General features: G+C 39.6%; 1 protein-coding gene across 2 annotated transcripts in view; it reads left to right on the top strand.

Moving 5' to 3' along the window:
* smg1 (SMG1 nonsense mediated mRNA decay associated PI3K related kinase) overlaps positions 1-20665 on the top strand; it is a 238923-nt gene that overhangs the window by 65405 nt on the left and 152853 nt on the right. For both annotated transcript variants that reach the window (XM_051941283.1, XM_051941282.1), the window contains exons 11-12: positions 18481-18702; positions 20460-20561. In XM_051941283.1, coding sequence (XP_051797243.1) covers positions 18481-18702; positions 20460-20561 — 324 coding nt within the window. The remainder of the gene's footprint in view (positions 1-18480; positions 18703-20459; positions 20562-20665) is intronic.

The following is a 20665-nucleotide window of genomic DNA, read 5'->3' as shown; positions in this document are numbered from 1 at the left end:
AAAGTTCTGTGAGTAGAATATGGCGAACTTCTGGCCCAAAGACATTTGGCCCCCGAGCTCACCTGATCTGAACCCCCTGGATTTTTTCTGATTGGACACCATTGAGTTGAGGAACAATGCCACCCCTCATGCCAATATGGATTTACTTAAGGCTGCAATCTCCAGGGAATGGGAGGCCTACCCCAAGGAGGATATCAGGGGGGCCTGTGCCTCTTTCAGAGGCTGTATCGAGGCCTTCATCATGGCTGATGGAGGACATATTGAATAAACATGTTCTGAAAGCTTTAAGTTTGTGTTCTTCAAGAAATCGGTTCAAAATTCCAAAGAATAAAAAGTTATACCCAATTATAGTTGTTTTTTACCTGACAGGACGTTTTTGCTTCCCCACCCTGTATTATTATTATTTTTTATATTTTTCCTTTCTTTATTTATTAACACAGTAAAGGGAATTTAAACATATCAAATACTAATTTAGAAAATGACACACACACATATGACAGGTAGTGCAAAACAGTAACATATATTTACAACAACAGACGTTTCCATCAAACAAATGGAAACAAGAGAAGTTGTCCAATTGAAACAGTGGGATCTGAGTATTCAGATCTCAAAAGTGATATTCCGATGCCACCTCATGAACCGAATATTCAGATATTCGGTTCCATCTGTAAAAATCACTTCAGTTCTTACATCAATAGCCATGGCATTGTACTGCCAAAAACAGTGCTTTTAGGCATTCCATGCTTTCTTTTCTGTCTAAGTCACATGATGCACACAGAAGTTAGGACTTGATTGTATAACCATTATTTTTAATGACTGCAGCCATGCATCTTGGCATGCTCTCCACCAGCTTCTGACATTGTTCTGCTGTCACAGCAGCCCATTCCTGTTGCACAAATTCAATCAAATTTGCCTTGTGTTTGGGCTTGTGGTTCTCCATTTTGCATTTGAAGATTTTCCACAGGTTTTCAATTGGATGTAGATCTGATGATTGAACAGGCCAAGGCATGGTTCCAATGTTCTGATTCTCCATCCAGGCTTTAACTGACCTTGCTGTGTGGCACGGGGCATTGTCTTGTTGGAAAACCCAGTCATTGGAGGCAGAAAGGATTTTTCCAGCTGATGGAAGAAGACTTTTTTTCAAGAGTAGACCTGTACATGACCTGGTTCATTCGCCCTTCACACAGTTGCATTTGCCCTGTTCCACCAATACTGAAACAACCCCAGATAATCACTGATCCAGCCCCATGTTTTACTGTAGGGACATAACAATCTGGTTTGCTGGCTTCTTCAGGCTTTCTCCTAACCAGTAAGTTGGCTGGAGTGGGCATCAACTGAAAATTGGAGTAATCACTGAAGAGAACCTTAGCCCAGTCATCAACAATCCAATCCTTGTGATCCCAAACAAAGAATAACCGGGCTTTCCTCTGCCTTTCGTTGATGAAGGGCTTCTTCCGTGCCCTGTGTGACTTCAGACCAGCTTCGAGAAGTTGATTTCCAACTGTCCTTGCCACACAAGTCATATTTCTCTGCAATGCCCACTCATTTTTAAGGTCACTGGAGGTCTGATATTGATTCCTGACAGGAGCAGATGAGTGGACGGTCATCATGTGAGGTAGAAAAATGTTTCCTTCTGCGACCAGCTAGCAATTTGGTAGTGCCATGTTGGGCTTGTTTTTTCTTGTTGTAATGAACAGCCGTGCTGGAGGTCTTTAATTTTTTCGCTACCTGTCTCTCACTCATCCCAATTTCCAGCAGTGCCAAGATGGCTGCCTTTGTGGTTTCACATAATTCTTTAGTTTTAGGCATTATGTGAGAGCTGACAACTTCTGGGTTGTGTCACAGCTTGAATGTAAGCAGGAAACCGCTCTAAGCCTTTGCATGTGCAGTGCTTTTGACATGAAATGGCCTCTTATATATCCTGGGAATACAATTAAGCTTCAGCATATCAAAAAGAACATAAAGTATTATGTATTCAGTTGCATTTTTTGTCGTGTTCATTGTATTCTTCAGGTAATATGCCTTTACTGGTGCCAGGCATTATAATGAACAAGAAATTGAAGCAAACAAGGGTCGTCTAATAATTTTTCCATGACTGTATAATGATTGAATGAAAGGCTTCAGTATGTGTTAGAATTGTTACTGGTGCCTTATGATCACTGCCATTGACATATAACCATCAGACATAAAGATTGAGAAATTAGGCTGTACCTTGCTGCAACCCACTCCAAATTTAACATCTGTTCTCTGGGAGACCTGTTCTAAGGAGACAGGACATTATGAGAAAGGGTACTACTTGAATTTCTTCCCACACCAGCAAGTGCAGCAGGTTTCACTTGCCCGCGTTTAGAATAGCTCAAATTCGAACAATCATTTTTCCCAATGTCCCCTGCCTCTGCTATAGTTGCATGTTTTACTTGCACTGCACTTGACTTCGTCCAGCCCTTTTTGGCAAACCACACCAAAGACAGTTTCCTTCCCACCGTTTGCCTACTGAGTGATACTTACTGCTTTTACTCCAAGCATGGAACTCATGGTTACCACATTGTGTCAACACAATCTCATCTACCAGTGTAGCTACCTCCATAGATGTTTTCAACTTATCCTAATTTATGCTGATGACAATGTAAGTGGAAACTGAATTTTTAAACTGTTAGAGAATGATAAAATCATACAAAACCTTATAAATTTGAACACCCAGATAGTACATCAATGAGTGGGTAACTCACTGACTCTGCCTACCACGACTTCAGCCGAAATCTCAACCTCTGTCAATATCCATATTGACATATCAATATTGAATTTCCCTTCGGGGATAAATTAAGTGATTCTATTCTATCCCTTAGGCACTAAAACTCTGTGGCTTTGACCAACACATGGGTTTTACTATCCACCACAATGAGTGCAGAGTACGCTTCCTGTGCTTTAACTATCAAAATAGACTACAGTAGTAATATGCTCTCATCATCAGACCAGCCTCTGCTCTCACTCACTCAAAGACTGAAAAAAACATTTATCTAGGTCTTGTTCACAAAACTTAAGAACCAAACGCTGATTCTAGTTAATTAAAAATATTTTCTGCTGGCCACGACAATTGTTTGTGCTGCTCAAACACAAAAGCAGCACCACTAACTCCAGATAGCACTTACCACTCTAGTTTATCTGTCTCCTAACAACCAGAGCACAGTCATTTGCAGAAAAGCTGTCTTAACGTGGTACAACAGAGCATCAGTCAACTGTACTACAAAATTGCATACCTGTTTCCTTCATAAAAATCAATCTCTACCCTCAAAACTAATCAACCACCAGAGTTAACTGTACTTTTTAAGTTTATACTGGATCAACTAAGACATGGATGAGCCCTTATTTGTTACAGCCCAGCTCAGAACTGCAACAAGCCAGAGAGGCAGCAACGAGATGTTGGCTTCAAAAAATCATGTGAGAGTGAGAGAGCAGTGATAGTTGAAAGATAACTCCACTTTCAGTTCAGAAAGAAATTTATTTTTCTATGCCTCTAGCATGGACCACTGCTTCTAGCCGGTTACACAGCCTCTAGCATGTGCTACTGAATAATAACACCCGCCTAAACATGGTCACTCTGTGGAACAATAACATGTGCAACAGGAGTAGTAGAGCCCCCTAGTGGAATGGCATGCAACATGCATACAATAAAAGAATATCAATCTCCCTCTCGTCTTAAAAGAAAAATGATAATGCATATCATAGTACTTAGAGGAGTAAAAACATCTGAAAAGAATCATGAAACATCTAAACAAACACAACAGACACCGTCCCATTATGCAATAATACAGAATGAAACCCTTCAGATCAAATTAATTTTCAGCTGAAACACAGAAAACTAAACAACAAATGTAAGAAATACAACAATTGATCCCATCTGGCAAAGGAAAAATGAGCTCCAGTATAGCTCCCTGCTGACAAATGAGCCAAACTCTCCAAAGCAGAGTTGTTCTTACTGATAGAAAATGTAATGAAATTCCAGCTGTTAATAAACTGAATCATCCTTACAGGGTTCTACTCAGATGAATCTGAATTTTAAAGCCTGGCATTTGTACTAATCAAATACCAGCAAGCATTTGATTGGAACAGCACAACATAGCAGTTTTAGTGAGTGAGGAACAAGTCATAAAAAAACTCATTTAACAGTCAGTCCAATGTTCTTCATCAAGAGCCTTAAGCAGCAAGGCTATGGATGCTCCCTTTTTTGTTAGACACTCTGAAAGTTGGTATTTTGTTTCGGACCACTGTATTTGACGAACCTTCTTGGTTTGAATCAGTTCTTTAATCGAACTGATTTCCAGACGCAGTCTTTTCTCAGCAACAAACTTTGACTTAAGTGCATCGACAAGAGAGAAATTATCAGTGACAGATTATTGGTACAGGATGAGTAGCATCACCAACATTAAGTTCAGAGAACAGTGTTGACAGAAAAATGGCATTATCAACTCCCTCAGACATAGCCAGTGTTTCACCTGCAAGTGTGCTCCTGACAGTTCTCTTGATTCTCTTTGACTGCCATGAAATGGTGGAGAACTGCCCCTTTTCACTCATCAGAACAATGAGGTAGCCGCCTTGAGTACCCCCATCTGAAAGATTTTCAAAAGATGCATCACTAAATGCAACCATCTTTAGTTGGCTGTCTTTCCCAAGTTGCTAAAAATTCAACTTAACTACTTGGCCTTGAGTTTGCAAACAACTCTGTTTGCTTCATTAATGGTCTGTACAGTAGCCTGTTTGAGACTAGACACTAAATTGCTTTCATTAAACATGGCATCAGGCCTGCTCTGTCTTGCAACCCACAGAAGTTGGCCTATCTTTGAACTGAGCTGTTCTCTCTCTAGGTTAGCTCTCTAAGCTAATTCTCTAAGTTAGCTCTCTAAGCTAATTGTCTACTTTCGCTCTCAAAGCTAATTGTCTACTTTAGCCCTCTAAGCCAACTCTCTAAAGTTGTCTATGTTAGTCCTCTGAACTAACTCTCTAAGTTAGCCATTTAAGCTGTCTGTGTTAGTCCTCTAAGTTAGCCCTCTAAGCTGTCTGTTAGTCCTCTGAGCTAACTCTCTAAGTTAGCCCTTTAAGCTGTCTATGTTAGCCCTCTAAGCCAACTGTTTGTTAGCTGTCTAAGCCAACTGTCTGTTAGCTGTCTAAGCTAACTCTCTAAATTAGCCCTCCAAGCTAATTTTCTAAGTTAGCCCTCTAAGCTAACTCCCTAAGTTAGCCCTCTAAAGCCAACTGTCTGTTAGCTATCTAAGCTAACTCTCTAAATTAGCCCTCCAAGCTAATTAACCATGCCCGACGGGTACGTCGGCGGGGTTATTGCATTCGGTGCGGTATCTGGCTGGGTATGGATGGATGGATGGATGGATGGTCTGATATCTCTGCAACCGCTGAAGTCAGGATAATCAAACGTGGCACTGAAGATCAGTCTAAGGTCCCCTGCTCAGTTGTGGAGTTACAGGTCAGCAGATCAAGTAGGGAGGGAGATACGTAAGATGATCTAAATTGATACATATTGCATCAGTTGTATAGAGAGGACAGGGTATTCGCCAGCAGAGGGCGTGGTTCTGCCCTCTACTGAGGGCTCATCAAGTTTTCTACGTTGGCCCTCTACGCTAACTGTCTAAGTTTTTGTACCTAGTTGCCCAAAGTAACAAAATCCACCCCTTGGGAAATCCTCAACATGACAATCACAGTTACATTCTTATCCTCATCAAACCAGTAGAAAACTGTAGGATTAACCTTAGACACAATACCTCCTATTTCAACCATGACATTTTTTTTTTCAGTTATATCAATACAGTGAGACAACAGTTAAACACATTTTTTCAGTTTCCAAAGTGTCTCTGTGCTATTGACCTCTGGCAATGTTTTAATAAAAATGCCTCTAGACAGTTCCATTTCTTGTAAGAAGACCAATTTTATGTTCATTGAGTGAATTTCCTATTGTCTTTGATATATCACTCCTACTAGGAGTCTCAGTGACTCGGAAGCTCTTCATATTTAAGAATAACCTTTTCATAGTCTAAGTTGGCGCACCCTGACACTGATGCCTGCATGCATGACAAAACACCTGCATCATCCTAGTCAATGACCACTCTAGGCCTTTTTCGTTCTGGACCGTCCACAATGTTAACATAGTAATGACCAGAGCTAGTACAGTCCAATTTGACAGGCTGGTTGAACATCAATGCACTGTCATTTGATTGAAGCCAAAGGACTCGATGAAGAACCCCAATCATTTCAAATGACCAAAGGCTCGACTGCAAAATCATACTTTATAAAACATTTGATTCCATTTTTATTGTCAGACTTTTATTTATATGTAAAGGGTACAGGATGTAAAGTAGAAATTTGAACAGCCAATCAGAGCGTTCGACATGAGAAGAGTTGATTTACAGTTCTCTAGTTTTTTAAGAAAAGATAATGAAAGAGCAGATTTGTCTTTGTCTGATTTGTCCAGGTCTGTCCCTGCCCTTTTTAATGATGCTTTACTCAAAAGCAGGGGAATATTAGCAGGTACTACTTCGGTTTCTATGGTACACTTTGTGTTGCCAATCTTAGCAGGAATCTTGACTCTTTTCACTGAGTAGACTACTTGTCCATCTCCAAACTTGAAGGGCCTGTGACTTTGTGCTTCTGTTTCTTTCATCGTCTTCATGCTTTTCTTTTGCAACACAGTACTGTAGTTGTCTAGCCATTCTTGTCCACATACTGTCCTAGTGCAGGCAGGGTCGATTATTGCTGAGCCAGAACACTCAGTCATGAATATTTCTGCATCTGTCACCGATTCTTTAGTGTACAGAGTAATATTACACTCTTTCACGTCTGTTTTGTCTTCAGTTATTTTAACACTCTCACCTCTGTGCGGACAATCTTTGGCCCAATGAAATGTGCTTTGGCAGACTGCGCATTTTGATCGTTGTCCATACTTATCCAGCGGGTTTGTACCGGTTTGTGGAGTTTCCTGCTGAGTGCTTTGCTGCCAGGACTTGCCTCTTTGCTGCCGCTGCTCCGTGGCAAACACTGTCTCCTGACGAATACTTTCTGTTGTCGCACTCGTTTTTCCGCCAAATATTCTCTTCAAAGCGGACTTCATTGAAGCAAATGTTAAGTGTGTGTATGCAGTTAGAGCCAACTGCCTGTCCGTCGCATCCAAACACGCAGTGTCCAACAGCTTAAATGCTAAAACTGCGTCAGGTAGTTCCATTTTATACTTTTTCATTCCTGAGTAGTGCCGTTCGAAATCGATAATATAGTCCGCCATGGACATGTTCACTTCTTTTACAATGCGGTCAAATTCAGAGTAAGCTTCGTAGATCCTGTCTTTTTCCTCTTTTAGAAACAAATCATCCAGTTTAGCTAGCAACGTCATCATTCCAGTGTCTTTATTTAGATCATCTACCGGAATTTCCATCGCTGTGTCTCGCGCCCTCCCTGATAGCGTCAAGGCAACGGCCAGAGCCTGCTTTTTCTTCTCCAGATCGGTAACTCTTGTCCAAACAATGACTTCATTCTTCCAGCTTTCGTAAACTTTTCCTTCTTCAAATGTAGGCGGAACTCTGTAGTTACCAACCATCCTGTGCTACCAATGATAGTTCGAAAGATAACTCCATGTTCAGTTCAGAAAGAAATTTATTTTTCTATGCCTCTAACATGGACCACTGCCTCTAGCAGGTTACACAGCCTCTAGCATGTGCTACTGAACAATAACACCCGCCGAAACATGGTCACTCTCTGGAACAATAACATGCGCCACAGGAGTAGTAGAGCCCCCTAGTGGAATGGCATGCAACGTGCATACAATAAAAGAATAATAAGCAGAATGAGGAAGGTTTTTGTCAGACTGCATGAGACAGTTGATGATCTCATGCAGTTGATGGTCCTTTGTCCAGCTTCTACAAAAGACGAGAGAGGGACATCAAAGTGCCCTTATTGGAGGGCACTTGATGTCCAGCTGTCTTGATCCAGCACTTGCACATATTTACTTTACAAAATTTACTCTTAATTTGTCTAACATATGTAGTCACAGCAGAAAAGCATGTGTGTAAAACATCTTTACACCACCTGGACAACAAAACAGGTTATTGAAACGCAAAGGGAAACTTGCGTACTCATTAGGCTGTCATTGATAGGCCTTGATCAATATATATAAAATAAAATAATTAAAATATAACTTGAATTATTTACATTTGTATTAGTCACAAATTAGCAGTTATCAGCTCTGAAATTCCATGTTGGTGCATCTCTATTCACAAATATTTGTTTTTCTTCATTAAATTACCTACAGTAGGCTTCTGGCAAGATAGCGCAGAGAGCAGCTGAGTAGTTTTGCGCTCCTCAAAGTCAGTTAAAATAGCTCCACTAAATCTACCTAACTTGATATGCAAATATTCAAAATTTTGTAATGAGTGGAGTTAATAAGAGAAAAATCCGCAAAAATAAGAATAAATCAACACAAGAACAGAGAACAATGGAAGGAGTCCCCGAACACAGCCAAGCTGAACCTGATGACAAGACGGCAAGGAAAGTTGACCAGGACCACGTCGACGCCCTCCGGACCACGCTAGCAAACATTAGCCGAGATGTAGAAGACCTCCATAAAAATCTCTGAGATGAACTACAAACTTTCAAGAACAATATAAAAAGGGAAATGAAAAAATAATTAACTTCGCTTCGAGAAGATATTGACCAGCAAACTCCAAGAGAGTAAAGAGAACTAGAAAAACAAAAGACAAAGCTGACCGAAGCTCAGGGCCGCATAGCGGAGCTGGAGGAGTGGAACACTAATGAAGCACTGCTGCATCTGCTCAACCAGAACAATCATATGCAAGACAACATAACTGACCTGAAGGCAAGATCACAAAGAAATAATATCCGCATATTCGGTCTACCAGAAGGAACAGAAGGAAGCTCTGTGCTTAACTACTTAGACCAACTATTGAGAACAGAGCTGGAGCTTCCCGGAGAAATAAACCTGCAGATTCAGCGCGTGCACAGAAGCTAAGTGCAGGTAACCCTCCAAGGTCAATTATAGTCAACTTTCTTCAGTTTGAAGTCAAAGAAGTGATTCTGAAGAGTATGGCAGAAGAAGATGAAAGTGGGAGGAAAGGTTATTCAATTTGACCACGACTACCCATCAGAAATGATCCACACACGCAGAACATACTTGGACATAAAGAGCACTGAGGGGGAAGGGAATTTGTTTGCACTCCCCGTTTACGAAAATGCGAACTCACTGCAATGACAGAGTAAAAACTTGTAATGCCAGAGAGGCCACACTGGATATGAAAACAAGAGGATTCACACTGGATATCACGAAAGACGCAGACGAGCGAAAGGGGAGATTTGTCGGAGCGCCAGGTTGGCAACGGGGGAGAGGCAGCGGCTCGAACCGGGACACGGCACAGCGAGTGATGGAAAAACTACAGGGATATCAGAGGAAACTCCAGAGATCATAACTCATCGGGAGTAATACACAAAATGTTTTCTTTAAAAATCAGCTTGTGGTAAGACAAATTTAAAAAGGGTGTTGTTGTAAAAACATGACTGTAATACAGCAGGGACCACTCCATGTAATTGTTTAAATTCATATTATGTAGAAATCAAAAATAAGTTAATAGCACAATGTGGGAGATTATCACAAATCTGTGCCTTAAACTATTTCAATTATCACATGCCAGCAGATAGGAAGAAATGTGAAAAATGTTTGACACTTCTAGACTGAGAGATCCACATGTTGGATACATGTCACTGTCTAGGGATAAGCCCTCATGGGAGATGAGGATTCCCTGTCCAGCCACCAACAGGGACTATGGGGGAAGTAGAGCGAGTACCCCCATATGAAAGTTCGATACAGTTCATGCTGTTCAGAGTTGTTTAGTTTTAAGTTGCTTGGGAGAACAATTACAGACAATGGCTCAACGTAATGGTACATAACAGTCTGGAGGTGTTGTCGCTAAAAGTTAATGGTTTGAATTCACATGTGAAAAGAGGAAAAGTAAGAACAAAATTGAAAAAAGAGAAGGTTCAAACTATATTTCTACAAGAGACCAATTTATCACAGACAGAACATGAAAAATTTTAAAAATATGGTTTTAGGAATTCATTCTACAGTTAATATAAACAAGGACATAGAAGAGGAGTGGTAATATTAATCTCAAATTCAACTAAATTCTTGTGTGAAAAAGAAATCCAAGATAGAGGGAAGATACAGTGCCTTGTGAAAGTATTCTGCCCCCTTGAACTTTTCAACCTTTCGCCACATTTCAGGCTTCAAACATAAAGATATAAAATTTTAATTCTTTGTCAAGAATCAACAACAATTGGGACACAATCGTGAAGTGGAACGAAATTTATTGGATATTTTATACTTTTTTAACAATTAAAAAACTGAAAAGTGGGGTGTGCAATATTGTTCAGCCCCTTTACTTTCAGTGCAGCAAACTCACTCCAGAAGTTCAGTGAGGATCTCTGAATGATCCAATGTTGTCCTAAATGACTGATGATGATAAATAGAATCCACCTGTGTGTAATCAAGTCTCCGTATAAATGCACCTGCTCTGTGATAGTCTCAGGGTTCTGTTTAAAGTGCAGAGAGCATCATGAAGACCAAGGAACACAGCAGGCAGGTCTGAGATACTGTTGTGGAGAAGTTTAAAGCCGGATTTGGATACAAAAAGATTTCCCAAGCTTTAAACATCTCAAGGAGCACTGTGCAAGCAATCATGTTGAAATGGAAGGAGTATCAGACCACTGCAAATCTACCAAGACCCGGCCGTCCCTCTAAACTTTCACCTGGAACAAGGAGAAGACTGATCAGAGATGCAGCCAAGAGGCCCATGATCACTCTGGATGAACTGCAGAGACCTACAGCTGAGGTGGGAGAGTCTGTCCATAGGACAACAATCAGTCGTACACTGCACAAATCTGGCCTTTATGGAAGAGTGGCAAGAAGAAAGCCATTTCTCAAAGATATCCATAAAAAGTCTGGTTTGAAGTTTGCCACAAGCCACCTGGGAGACACACCAAACATGTGGAAGAAGGTGCTCTGGTCAGATGAAACCAAAATCGAACTTTTTGGCCACAATGCAAAACGATATGTTTGGCGTAAAAGCAACACAGCTCATCACCCTGAACACACCATCCCCACTGTCAAACATGGTGGTGACAGCCTCATGGTTTGGGCCTGCTTTTCTTCAGCAGGGACAGGGAAGATGGTTAAAATTGATGGGAAGATGAACGGAGCCAAATACAGGACCATTCTGGAAGAAAACCTGTTGGAGTCTGCAAAAGACCTGAGACTGGGATGGAGATTTATCTTCCAACAGGACAATGATCCAAAACATAAAGCCAAATCTACAATGGAATGGTTCACAAATAAACGTATCCAGGTGTTAGAATGGCCAAGTCAAAGTCCAGACCTGAATCCAATCGAGAATCTGTGGGCAGAGCTGAAGACTGCTGTTCACAAATGCTCTCCATCCAACCTCACTGAGCTCGAGTTGTTTTTCAAGGAAGAATGGGCAAGAATTTCAGTCTCTGGATGTGCAAAACTGATAGAGAGATACCCCAAGCGACTTGCAGCTGTAATTGCAGCAAAAGGTGGCGCTACAAAGTATTAATGCAAGGGGGCCGAATAATATTGCACGCCCCACTTTTCAGGTTTTTATTTGTTAAAAAAGTTTAAAATATCCAATAAATTTCGTTCCACTTCACGATTGTGTCCCAATTGTTGTTGATTCTTGACAAAAAAATTAAAATTTTATATCTTTGTTTGAAGCCTGAAATGTGGCGAAAGGTTGAAAAGTTCAAGGGGGCCGAATACTTTCACAAGGCACTGTAAGTCCTAGTGAAGGGAAGACTCGAAAATGAACCTGTTTCCCTGGTATATGCACTCCCAGAAAGTGATAAGCACTTTAAAAAAAAAAAAATCTGTGTCCAATATCATAATAGCAACAGAAGCGGAGGGCATAGTGATTTGTGGAGGGGATTTCAACATAGCAATAAATCATAGTTTGGATACAACAAGCATCGCAAAAAAACAAGACAGTTGGCTAAATTTGTACAGCTCTCCCAAGAAGAGATGGGAATGATTGACATATGGAGAAACCATAATCCTTCAAAAAAAAAAAAAAAAAGAAGTATAGAAGTACCTTAGGGTCATACAAGTAAATTTATCCTAAGACACAAGTGAGATCACGCTTTGGCCCTTGAGAGGCCCATATCTTTGCTTCTGTTATAGCTATATTGGTGTCAAGGAATCCAATAAAATAGGTTTCAAGACTAAAAAAAGAATGGTATTCTCCTCACCATAACAACTGAAGGTAAAATATGCAATTTAAAAAAAACAAAAAAACACACATACCAAAAACACAGTCGAATCAAAACTCAATAATTTAATAAATACAACTTAAAGTGTTGAATATGTGTATTATGGATGCTAAGAAACAGAGTAGTGAGACAACAAGTTCATAACTACAATCAAAGAAGAAATCATTAGACCACCCTTGTTTTGTTCAGTTTCTTGTTCATTTTAATGCCTGGTACAACTAAAGGTTCATTACCTGAAGAACACAATGAACATGACAAAAAAATGCAGCTGATTCCATAATACTTGTCTTATTACATCTTATTTAACATCCTCTGGCTTCATTGTATTCCCTGGTATATAAGAATATTTTATGTCCTATCTGACATGCTTAAGCTTCATTGTATTCCCAGGGCAACTAAGAGGACATTTCATGTCATCAGCAGCACTGCACATGCAAAGGCCTAGATTGGTTTCCTGCTGACATTCGAGCCTGGAGAAGCTACAAACCAGACTGTCTGCCCCTACAGTAAAACATGGGGGTGGATCAGTGACCATCTGGGATAGTTTCAGTCAGGGTAGAACAGGGTCAATGAACCAGGTCATGTACAGTACTACTCTTGAAAACAGTCTTCTTCCATCAGCTGGAAAACTCTTTCCTGCTTCTAATGACTGGATTTTCCAACAAGACAATGCCCCTTGCCACACGACAAGGTCAGTTAAAGCCTGGATGGAGAACCTGAACATTAGAACCATGCCTAGGCTGCTCAATCACCAGTTTTAAATCCAACTGAAAACCTGTCGAAAATCATCAAACGCTAAATGGAGAACCATAAGCCCAAAAACAAAGCAGATTAGTTAGAATTCATGCAACAGGAATGAGCTGCTGTGACAGCAGAACAATGTCAAGTTGGTAGAGAGCATGCCAAGATGCATGGCTGCAGTCATCAGAAACAATGGTTATGGATCAGTACTAACTCCTGTGTGGATCATGGGACTAAAACAGACCCTAAAATCTGTTTTTGGCAGTACAATGTCATAGCTATTGATGGAAGAACTGAAGTCATTTTCGTTATTATCAATAAAACCGTGGAAAATGTCTGATATCAGCTCTGAAACTCTCATGAGTATTTTTTGTTGTTGTCATTATTATAGTCCAAACAAATGTACCTTTAGTGGTACCAGAAATTAAAACGAACAAGAAATTGAGGAAAACAAGGGTGGTCTAATAATTTTTTCCATGAGTGTGTTCACATTTAAGAAGTAGGCAATGCCATTACCTACAATTTTTTCGTGACGAAGACTAATAGCTTGGTGTAAATACGTCACAAAGATGATTGTCTATTTAGATGTCTGCACAACTGTGGGAACATGAGCCATGACATCTACAGGAAGACATGCAAAGCAGCCTCTGCATGGAGCATTTGCAAGGTGCCTTACAGCCAGTCTGAAACTTGCACATGACAAGATCTGCAAATTTAAGTCCTGTGCAAGTCCTTTGAAATAGTGGCAGTTGTAGTGTAGACAGGAGTTAGTGGCGAGTCTGGGGAACCCTGCTGCCATCCCCATAGAGATGGCAAGACTGTTGCATGGTGTTGGACAAGTGCCTTGCCCCATACATGTCCACTCTAAAGAGAAACATGATTTGTGATACCAAGGCCCTCCATTATTCTTAGCCATATTTACATTATGTCCCTACACATTTTTTTCTTATCTGATAAGCTACTTGAAGGAGGTGCTGATGGAGTGCATCACTACTTGGTGGAATGTGAAGCTAAGTAGTTGATAGCTAGCTTGCTATAATGTAGCTAACTATTTATAACTAGCTAGTTATTAAGTATCAAACCTTAAAAAAATATTTTCTATTTAATGAGAAAGGCATACGAACCTTAAAGTGTCGACCTGTCACTTTGGACCTTTAAATAAAAAAGTTTTTGAAGGAAACGATAAGTAAAGTCACTTTGATGACACAATTTTTACGTAAAATGTGCATCTTTACCCCCAGTTGTCATGGAAAAGGGAAAGCTGTTGGTATTTTAAACTTGAAACCTATTTTGTTGGATTCCTTGACCCTAAAAATTTACACTTTGACACCAAGGTTGTCATTATATATCCACAACAGAAGCAAAGATATGGGCTCTAGAGGATTTTTGGCGCATTGGCAGCCATTTTTGAAAAAAAAAAAAGTGTTTATTTCCAATACAAAGGGTGATCTCACTTGTGTCTTAGGATAAATTTATCTGTATGACCCTAAGGTACTTCCATACCAAAGGCGACCTTTGCATCATGACTTTAAGTCAAAAGCCTATTTTTTGGGATTAACCTCCCTACTATACCATCAATTGTAATCTTTCAAAATGACATCCTAACAGCTGCTACCACCAGTGAAGAGATAAAGGAAGCCATAAAGTCATTAAAAAATAACAAATCTCCAGGTAGTGATGGCTGCCCTGCAGAATGGTACAAAATGTTTAAGGAAGAGCTGATACCTGTACTCCAAACCTCTTTCAATTGGACTCTAAAAGAAAACAAAATTCCTTCAACATGGGCAGAAGCAGTAATCTCAGTTATTGCAAAAGCAGGGAAAAATAATGAAGAAACTATAGGCCAATTTCAATATTAAATGTTGGCTACAAAATATATACATCTATTATTTCCAAAAGATTAATAAAAGGTCGCCAAACTCAGGACAACATCCAGAGAACACTTCATATAATAGAACAAGCATGAAGGGTGAGCGTCGATGCCGAAAAAGTGTTCGACTGCAGTGCAATATATCAAGCACTAAATTTTACATGACAAACATGCAACTAATTATATAAAAAAATAACTGGGAGAAGGAACTTAACATGAAAATTACAGATAATGATTGGCTTAATATGTGGAAGATTCATCACACATCCACTAGTTATGATATGGAAGGGGTTCTCCTGGAAAAATTTGGCATGCTTCTTTATTACACACCAAAGACAAAAAATAAACAGTTAAACCAACATCAAAAATGTTGGAGAAAGTGTGGAGAACTTGATGTAGATCACTCACATATTTTTTGGAAATGTCAGAAAATAACTGTTTCGGGAAACTGTATGTGAAGAGCTACAATAAATAATGGGTCGTAAGATCCCTTTGAATTGTGGTGTGCTTTGTCTTTGTAATTTCTTTGAAGAGAGTATGATGGGAAATGACAACTAGTTAAGATACTGCTAGTGGCATGTAAAAAAAGCCATAATGAGAAACTGGGGGAAAACAGGACTACCAACAAAAGATCAATAGTTGAAAATTATTGAGGAAATCTACATAATGTAAAAGCTGACTCCCAAACTGAGACTAAAGGAAGCACAAATGGACAAAAAATGGATTAAGTGGACAGAATATAGGACTCGAAATGGCAATGTTGGAGGGGAACAAGGAGAAAATTATGATTAACAGTACTGAAGGATGATGTAGATGCTCTGTTACTACCCAGGCATTGTTCAATTGTTTTCTTTGTTTTTTGGTTTGTGTAAGCACTTAAAGATAAATAAAAACTTGAGTGAAATAAAAATTACCTACAGTAGATTTAGTGAGGCAACAAGCATAATTTTTAAGATATATCTGTGAGGAGTAAGACAGTGGCGAAGTGTGCCGTATAAGTGACAGATAGGTTGAAGGTGAAGGTAAGATTACATCAATGGTCATCAGTTAGCCCTTTCTTGTTTGCGGTGGTGATAGACAAGCTGATAGATTAAATCAACCAAGGCTTTGATGTTCACAGATGACATTTTCAGTCTGTAGTTAGAATAGGAAGCAGATTTAGGAGGGCTTACAGAAGTGGAGCTATGCCCTGAAGAGAAAGGAATGATGTGAGTCAGCTACACACGTGGACAAAATTGTTGGTACCCCTCAGTTAAAGAAGGAAAAACCCACAATTCTCACTGAAATCACTTGAAACTCACAAAAGTAACAATAAATAAAAATTTATTGAAAATTAAATAATCAAAATCAGTCATCACTTTTGAATTGTTGATTAACATAATTATTTAAAAAAAACAAACTAATGAAATAGGGCTGGACAAAAATGATGGTACCCATAACTTAATATTTTGTTGCACAACCTTTTGAGGCAATCACTGCAATTAAACGATTTCTGTATTTGTCAATGAGCATTCTGCAGCTGTCAACAGGTATTTTGGCCCACTCCTCATGAGCAAACAGCTCCAGTTGTCTCAGGTTTGATGGGTGTCTTCTCCAAATGGCATGTTTCAGCTCCTTCCACATATGTTCAATGGGATTCAGATCTGGGCTCATAGAAGGCCACTTTAGAATAGTCCAACGCCTTTCTCTCAGCCATTCTTGGGTGTTTTTGGCTGTGTGTTTTGGATCGTTGTCCTGTTGGAAGACCCATGACCTGCGACTGAGACCAAGCTTTCTGACAGCAGCACATTTCTCTCCAGAATGCCTTGATAGTCTTCAGATTTCATCGTACCTTGCACACTTTCAAGACACCCTGTGCCAGATGCAGCAAAGCAGCCCCAAAACATTACTGAGCCTCCTCCATGTTTCACCGTAGGGACAGTGTTCTTTTCTTCGTATGCTTGCTTTTTGAGTCTATGAACATAGAGTTGATGTGCCTTACCAAAAAGCTCCAGTTTGGTCTCATCTGTCCAAAGGACATTCTCCCAGAAGCTTTGTGGCTTGTCAACATGCATTTTTGCAAATTCCAGTCTCGCTTTTTTATGAGTTTTTTTCAGCAGTGGTATCCTCCTTGGTCGTCTCCCATGAAGTCCACTTTGGCTCAAACAACGACGAATGGTGCGATCTGACACTGACGTACCTTGGCCTTGGAGTTCACCTTTAATTTCTTTGGAGGTTGCTCTGGGCTCTTTGGATACAATTCCAACGATCCGTCTCTTCAATTTGTCATCAATTTTCCTCTTGCGGCCACGTCCAGGGAGGTTGGCTACTGTCCCGTGGGTCTTGAACTTCTGAATAATATGAGCCACTGTTGTCACAGGAACTTCAAGCTGTTTAGAGATGGTCTTATAGCCTTTACCTTTAAGATGTTTGTCTATAATTTTTTTTCGGATGTCCTGGGACAATTCTCTCCTTCGCTTTCTGTTGTCCATGTTCAGTGTGGTACGCACCTTTTCACCAAACAGCAGGGTGACTACTTGTCTCCCTTTAAATAGGCAGACTGACTGATTATGAGTTTGGAAACACCTGTGATGTCAATTAAATGACACACCTGAGTTAATCATGTCACTCTGGTCAAATAGTTTTCAATCTTTTATAGAGGTACCATCATTTTTGTCCAGGCCTCTTTCATTAGTTTGTTTTTTTTAAATAATTATGTTAATCAACAATTCAAAAGTGATGGCTGTTTTTGATTATTTAATTTTCAAATTTTTTTTATTTATTGTTACTTTTGTGAGTTTCAAGTGATTTCAGTGAGAATTGTGGGTTTTTCCTTCTTTAACTGAGGGGTACCAACAATTTTGTCCACGTGTGTATCTAAAGCAGCTGTGGGTAAGGAAGAAAGGTGAAAAAGGAAGTACAGGCAGGGCACAGTCGGTGGAGAATACAGTATTGTCAGGAAAAATGTGCAATAGAAGGGCAACAGTAAGTATACAAGGAAAGATTTAGATGCTTGCAGTAAGACCAGATATGTTACATGAGTTAGAGGTAGTGCCACTAATTTAAAGACAGTAAACAAAATTTCTAGTGGCTGAGTTAACCATAGTGAGAGGACATGCATATGGTTGTTGTGACAGAAAGATTCAGAGGGCAGGTGATCTGTTGTGGAGATTGTGGAGCAGCTGAAAGGAAAACAGACATATCCTTTAAAACACGACTAACTGATTAACTTTTCATGTTATTGCATGAACATTTGCTGTTAAATAATGATCTGAAAATGATAAATGCAAAAGGCACAGTCAGGGAAGAAGGCAATTTTCTGCCGTAATGTCAATAATGTTGGTAAAGTGTGTAATACGTCCTAATGAGTCCTTGTGTCCTAATATTTCCTGTATGGCATCCTTTTATCCTTTTTGGTTTTTTCTCTCTTCTCTTTGTGCATTCCAATCCATGATTGTAAAAAAAAAAAAAAAAAAAAAAAAAAATTGTCTTATAGAATTGGAATTAAAATTTGTCTCTCTGTTCTCTGTTTTTTTTTAAAGGTTCTAAATCGGGTTCTTGCCTGTGTGACTACGGCAAAGCAGGTCCAGTTCTCTGAGGCAGTTCTCACAGCAGGGAATGAGTGTGTGGGTGTATTGCTGGCCAGTGTGGAGCCCTCTGGTCAGCTGATGGAGGCTGTCCTTGCCTATGGATTAGATCAGCTAGACTTCTGCCAGACCTGCGGCTCAGACTACAATCTAGCAGTGCTCAGTCTTCTTACTCTGGTATAGTCACTTCTAGAGTTCATACCACACCTGCACTTTTTCAATCACTTTAGGGCAAACCACAGTGCCCATCTTTGTCGTCCAGCAGTCAACCAGTCTACAGATGAAAATGTTGGCACATTTTTTTATTATTTTTTTTTTGCAGACTCACAGCATGGTGAACAAAGTGTTATGGTCCTTTTATGCTTAATTTTTTTTGTCATAGTTTATTTTGTTACACTTACAGTTACACACTTATCAAAGCTCTGTCTAATTCAATTGGCAATTTTTTACTACTTCTGCTAAACTGTGTGCCCTAAATGTCAGACATGTTTGTATAAATGCACCTCATTCTTACTCTAATATGCATTTCCAAGAGGAAACACTGTAAAACAGGGGTGTCACTTTGTCTTGAATATTGCTCTAAAGCCATGCAATTTTCGGAGAGTCTCCAGAAATGTACAAATATCTTTTTACTGCTCTTTTAGACTAGCACAGTATCTGTCCAAAAGGAGAGGGTTCAGACATGCTGATTGCAGTTTGCATTTTGTGCTTCATCAGACGTCACTGAACAGCGCCTTATTTTGTGTACATTTATGCTTGCTAGGAGAGCGTCTCATACTGACCTGATTCAGTTTGGCAGTGCCTAGCCTTGTACACAGCATGTGCACAGCCGAGCATCTCCTGCTTCATGTGATGCACTCATTGTGCTGATAACATAATTGAAGACATACTGTTGCGAAGGTGTTCCAGAAAACTGCTGATTGCCATTACATGATGACCACTTATCCAAATAACTTCGACACTTAACACTGCATTTCCTTGGGTCGCCAGCAATACAACTGCCAAGTTTGAAGTAGACTGAATGAAAAGTTAAGAAAATTAAAGTGCCAACATGTCAGGCGTACACTTCTTTCTATTAATTTGATGGCGTCTGCATGCCTCGACTTCATGTCTGAATGAGCAAATCAGGTCAATTCAATGAGACTGATCAGTATTGAATGTAATCTGGGTTTTGACAAACCACTAACAGGAGATGAAGTTTAGTTTGTTGCTGGCAGCTGTTTGTAGTCTTTTAGCTTGGAATTGCTCCTTTGAGTTTATTAAATATCTGCATCATCAGACAATAGCAGTATCATGAAACATGATCTATACAAGTGTCTTCAAATGAGTCAGAGTTGGGTGCATTCATACATGAAACAGTTGTAACTTCCTTAAGTAGTTATAAATCTAAATTGTTTCATGCAGATGAGATCAATCAGTCTCTAACAGCAAGTCATGCCGTCAAACAGTTATTTTTTTTATTTTATTGTTGGTAAGTTTGTAGTTAGATTGTCATCAAACATTGGCTGTATTTTCAGTGTTGAGGAAATTATAAATAAACAAGACTGTTAGTTATTTGGACAGCGAGATAAACTATTTGTTTTTGATTTAGTTTTTTGTAATAGTGCATTAGTATGTGTTATACATCACTTGATGTACTGTCCAGTTTTGAATGAATGACAAATTGTGTGCATTCTGTGGTGCATTCTGTCATGGTAGTCCGTGGGCTATGTCTAAATAATGCTGGGATGTACATTAAAAATTACTTAAATCTGAATGACAGAATTCTGTCACTTTAACAGACTGACAAGGAAGCAATGATGCTTATCCCATGTCTAGAAGTTGTGATACACACAATCCCACATAAACACATGCATGCACGTACTTAGAGACTCCTACCTTTAAAGTTCAGTATTTGCTTTAGCATTTAGTTAAAGCACTTGTTTATTTTTTAGATTGTGGACCAGATCAACATGAAGTTGCCTGCATCCTTTGTTGAAAAATTGTTGGCACCAGACTCCCAGTTGCTGAAGCTACGCTTCCATCAAGAGAAAGAGGTGTGTCATTTAGAGTGCAGCAAAGTGTCCTACAGGTTAATGTACAAACATGTAAGCCTTGGAGTATGCTTTTTGTATATCCAATACACTACGTGGCCAAGCAT

This window comes from Acanthochromis polyacanthus, chromosome 21 (genome assembly GCF_021347895.1).
Source record: "Acanthochromis polyacanthus isolate Apoly-LR-REF ecotype Palm Island chromosome 21, KAUST_Apoly_ChrSc, whole genome shotgun sequence".
Classification (NCBI taxonomy): Eukaryota; Metazoa; Chordata; class Actinopteri; family Pomacentridae; genus Acanthochromis; species Acanthochromis polyacanthus.
The sequence above is the reverse complement of the archived record's forward strand: the minus strand, read 5'-3'. Positions and strand labels throughout refer to the sequence as shown.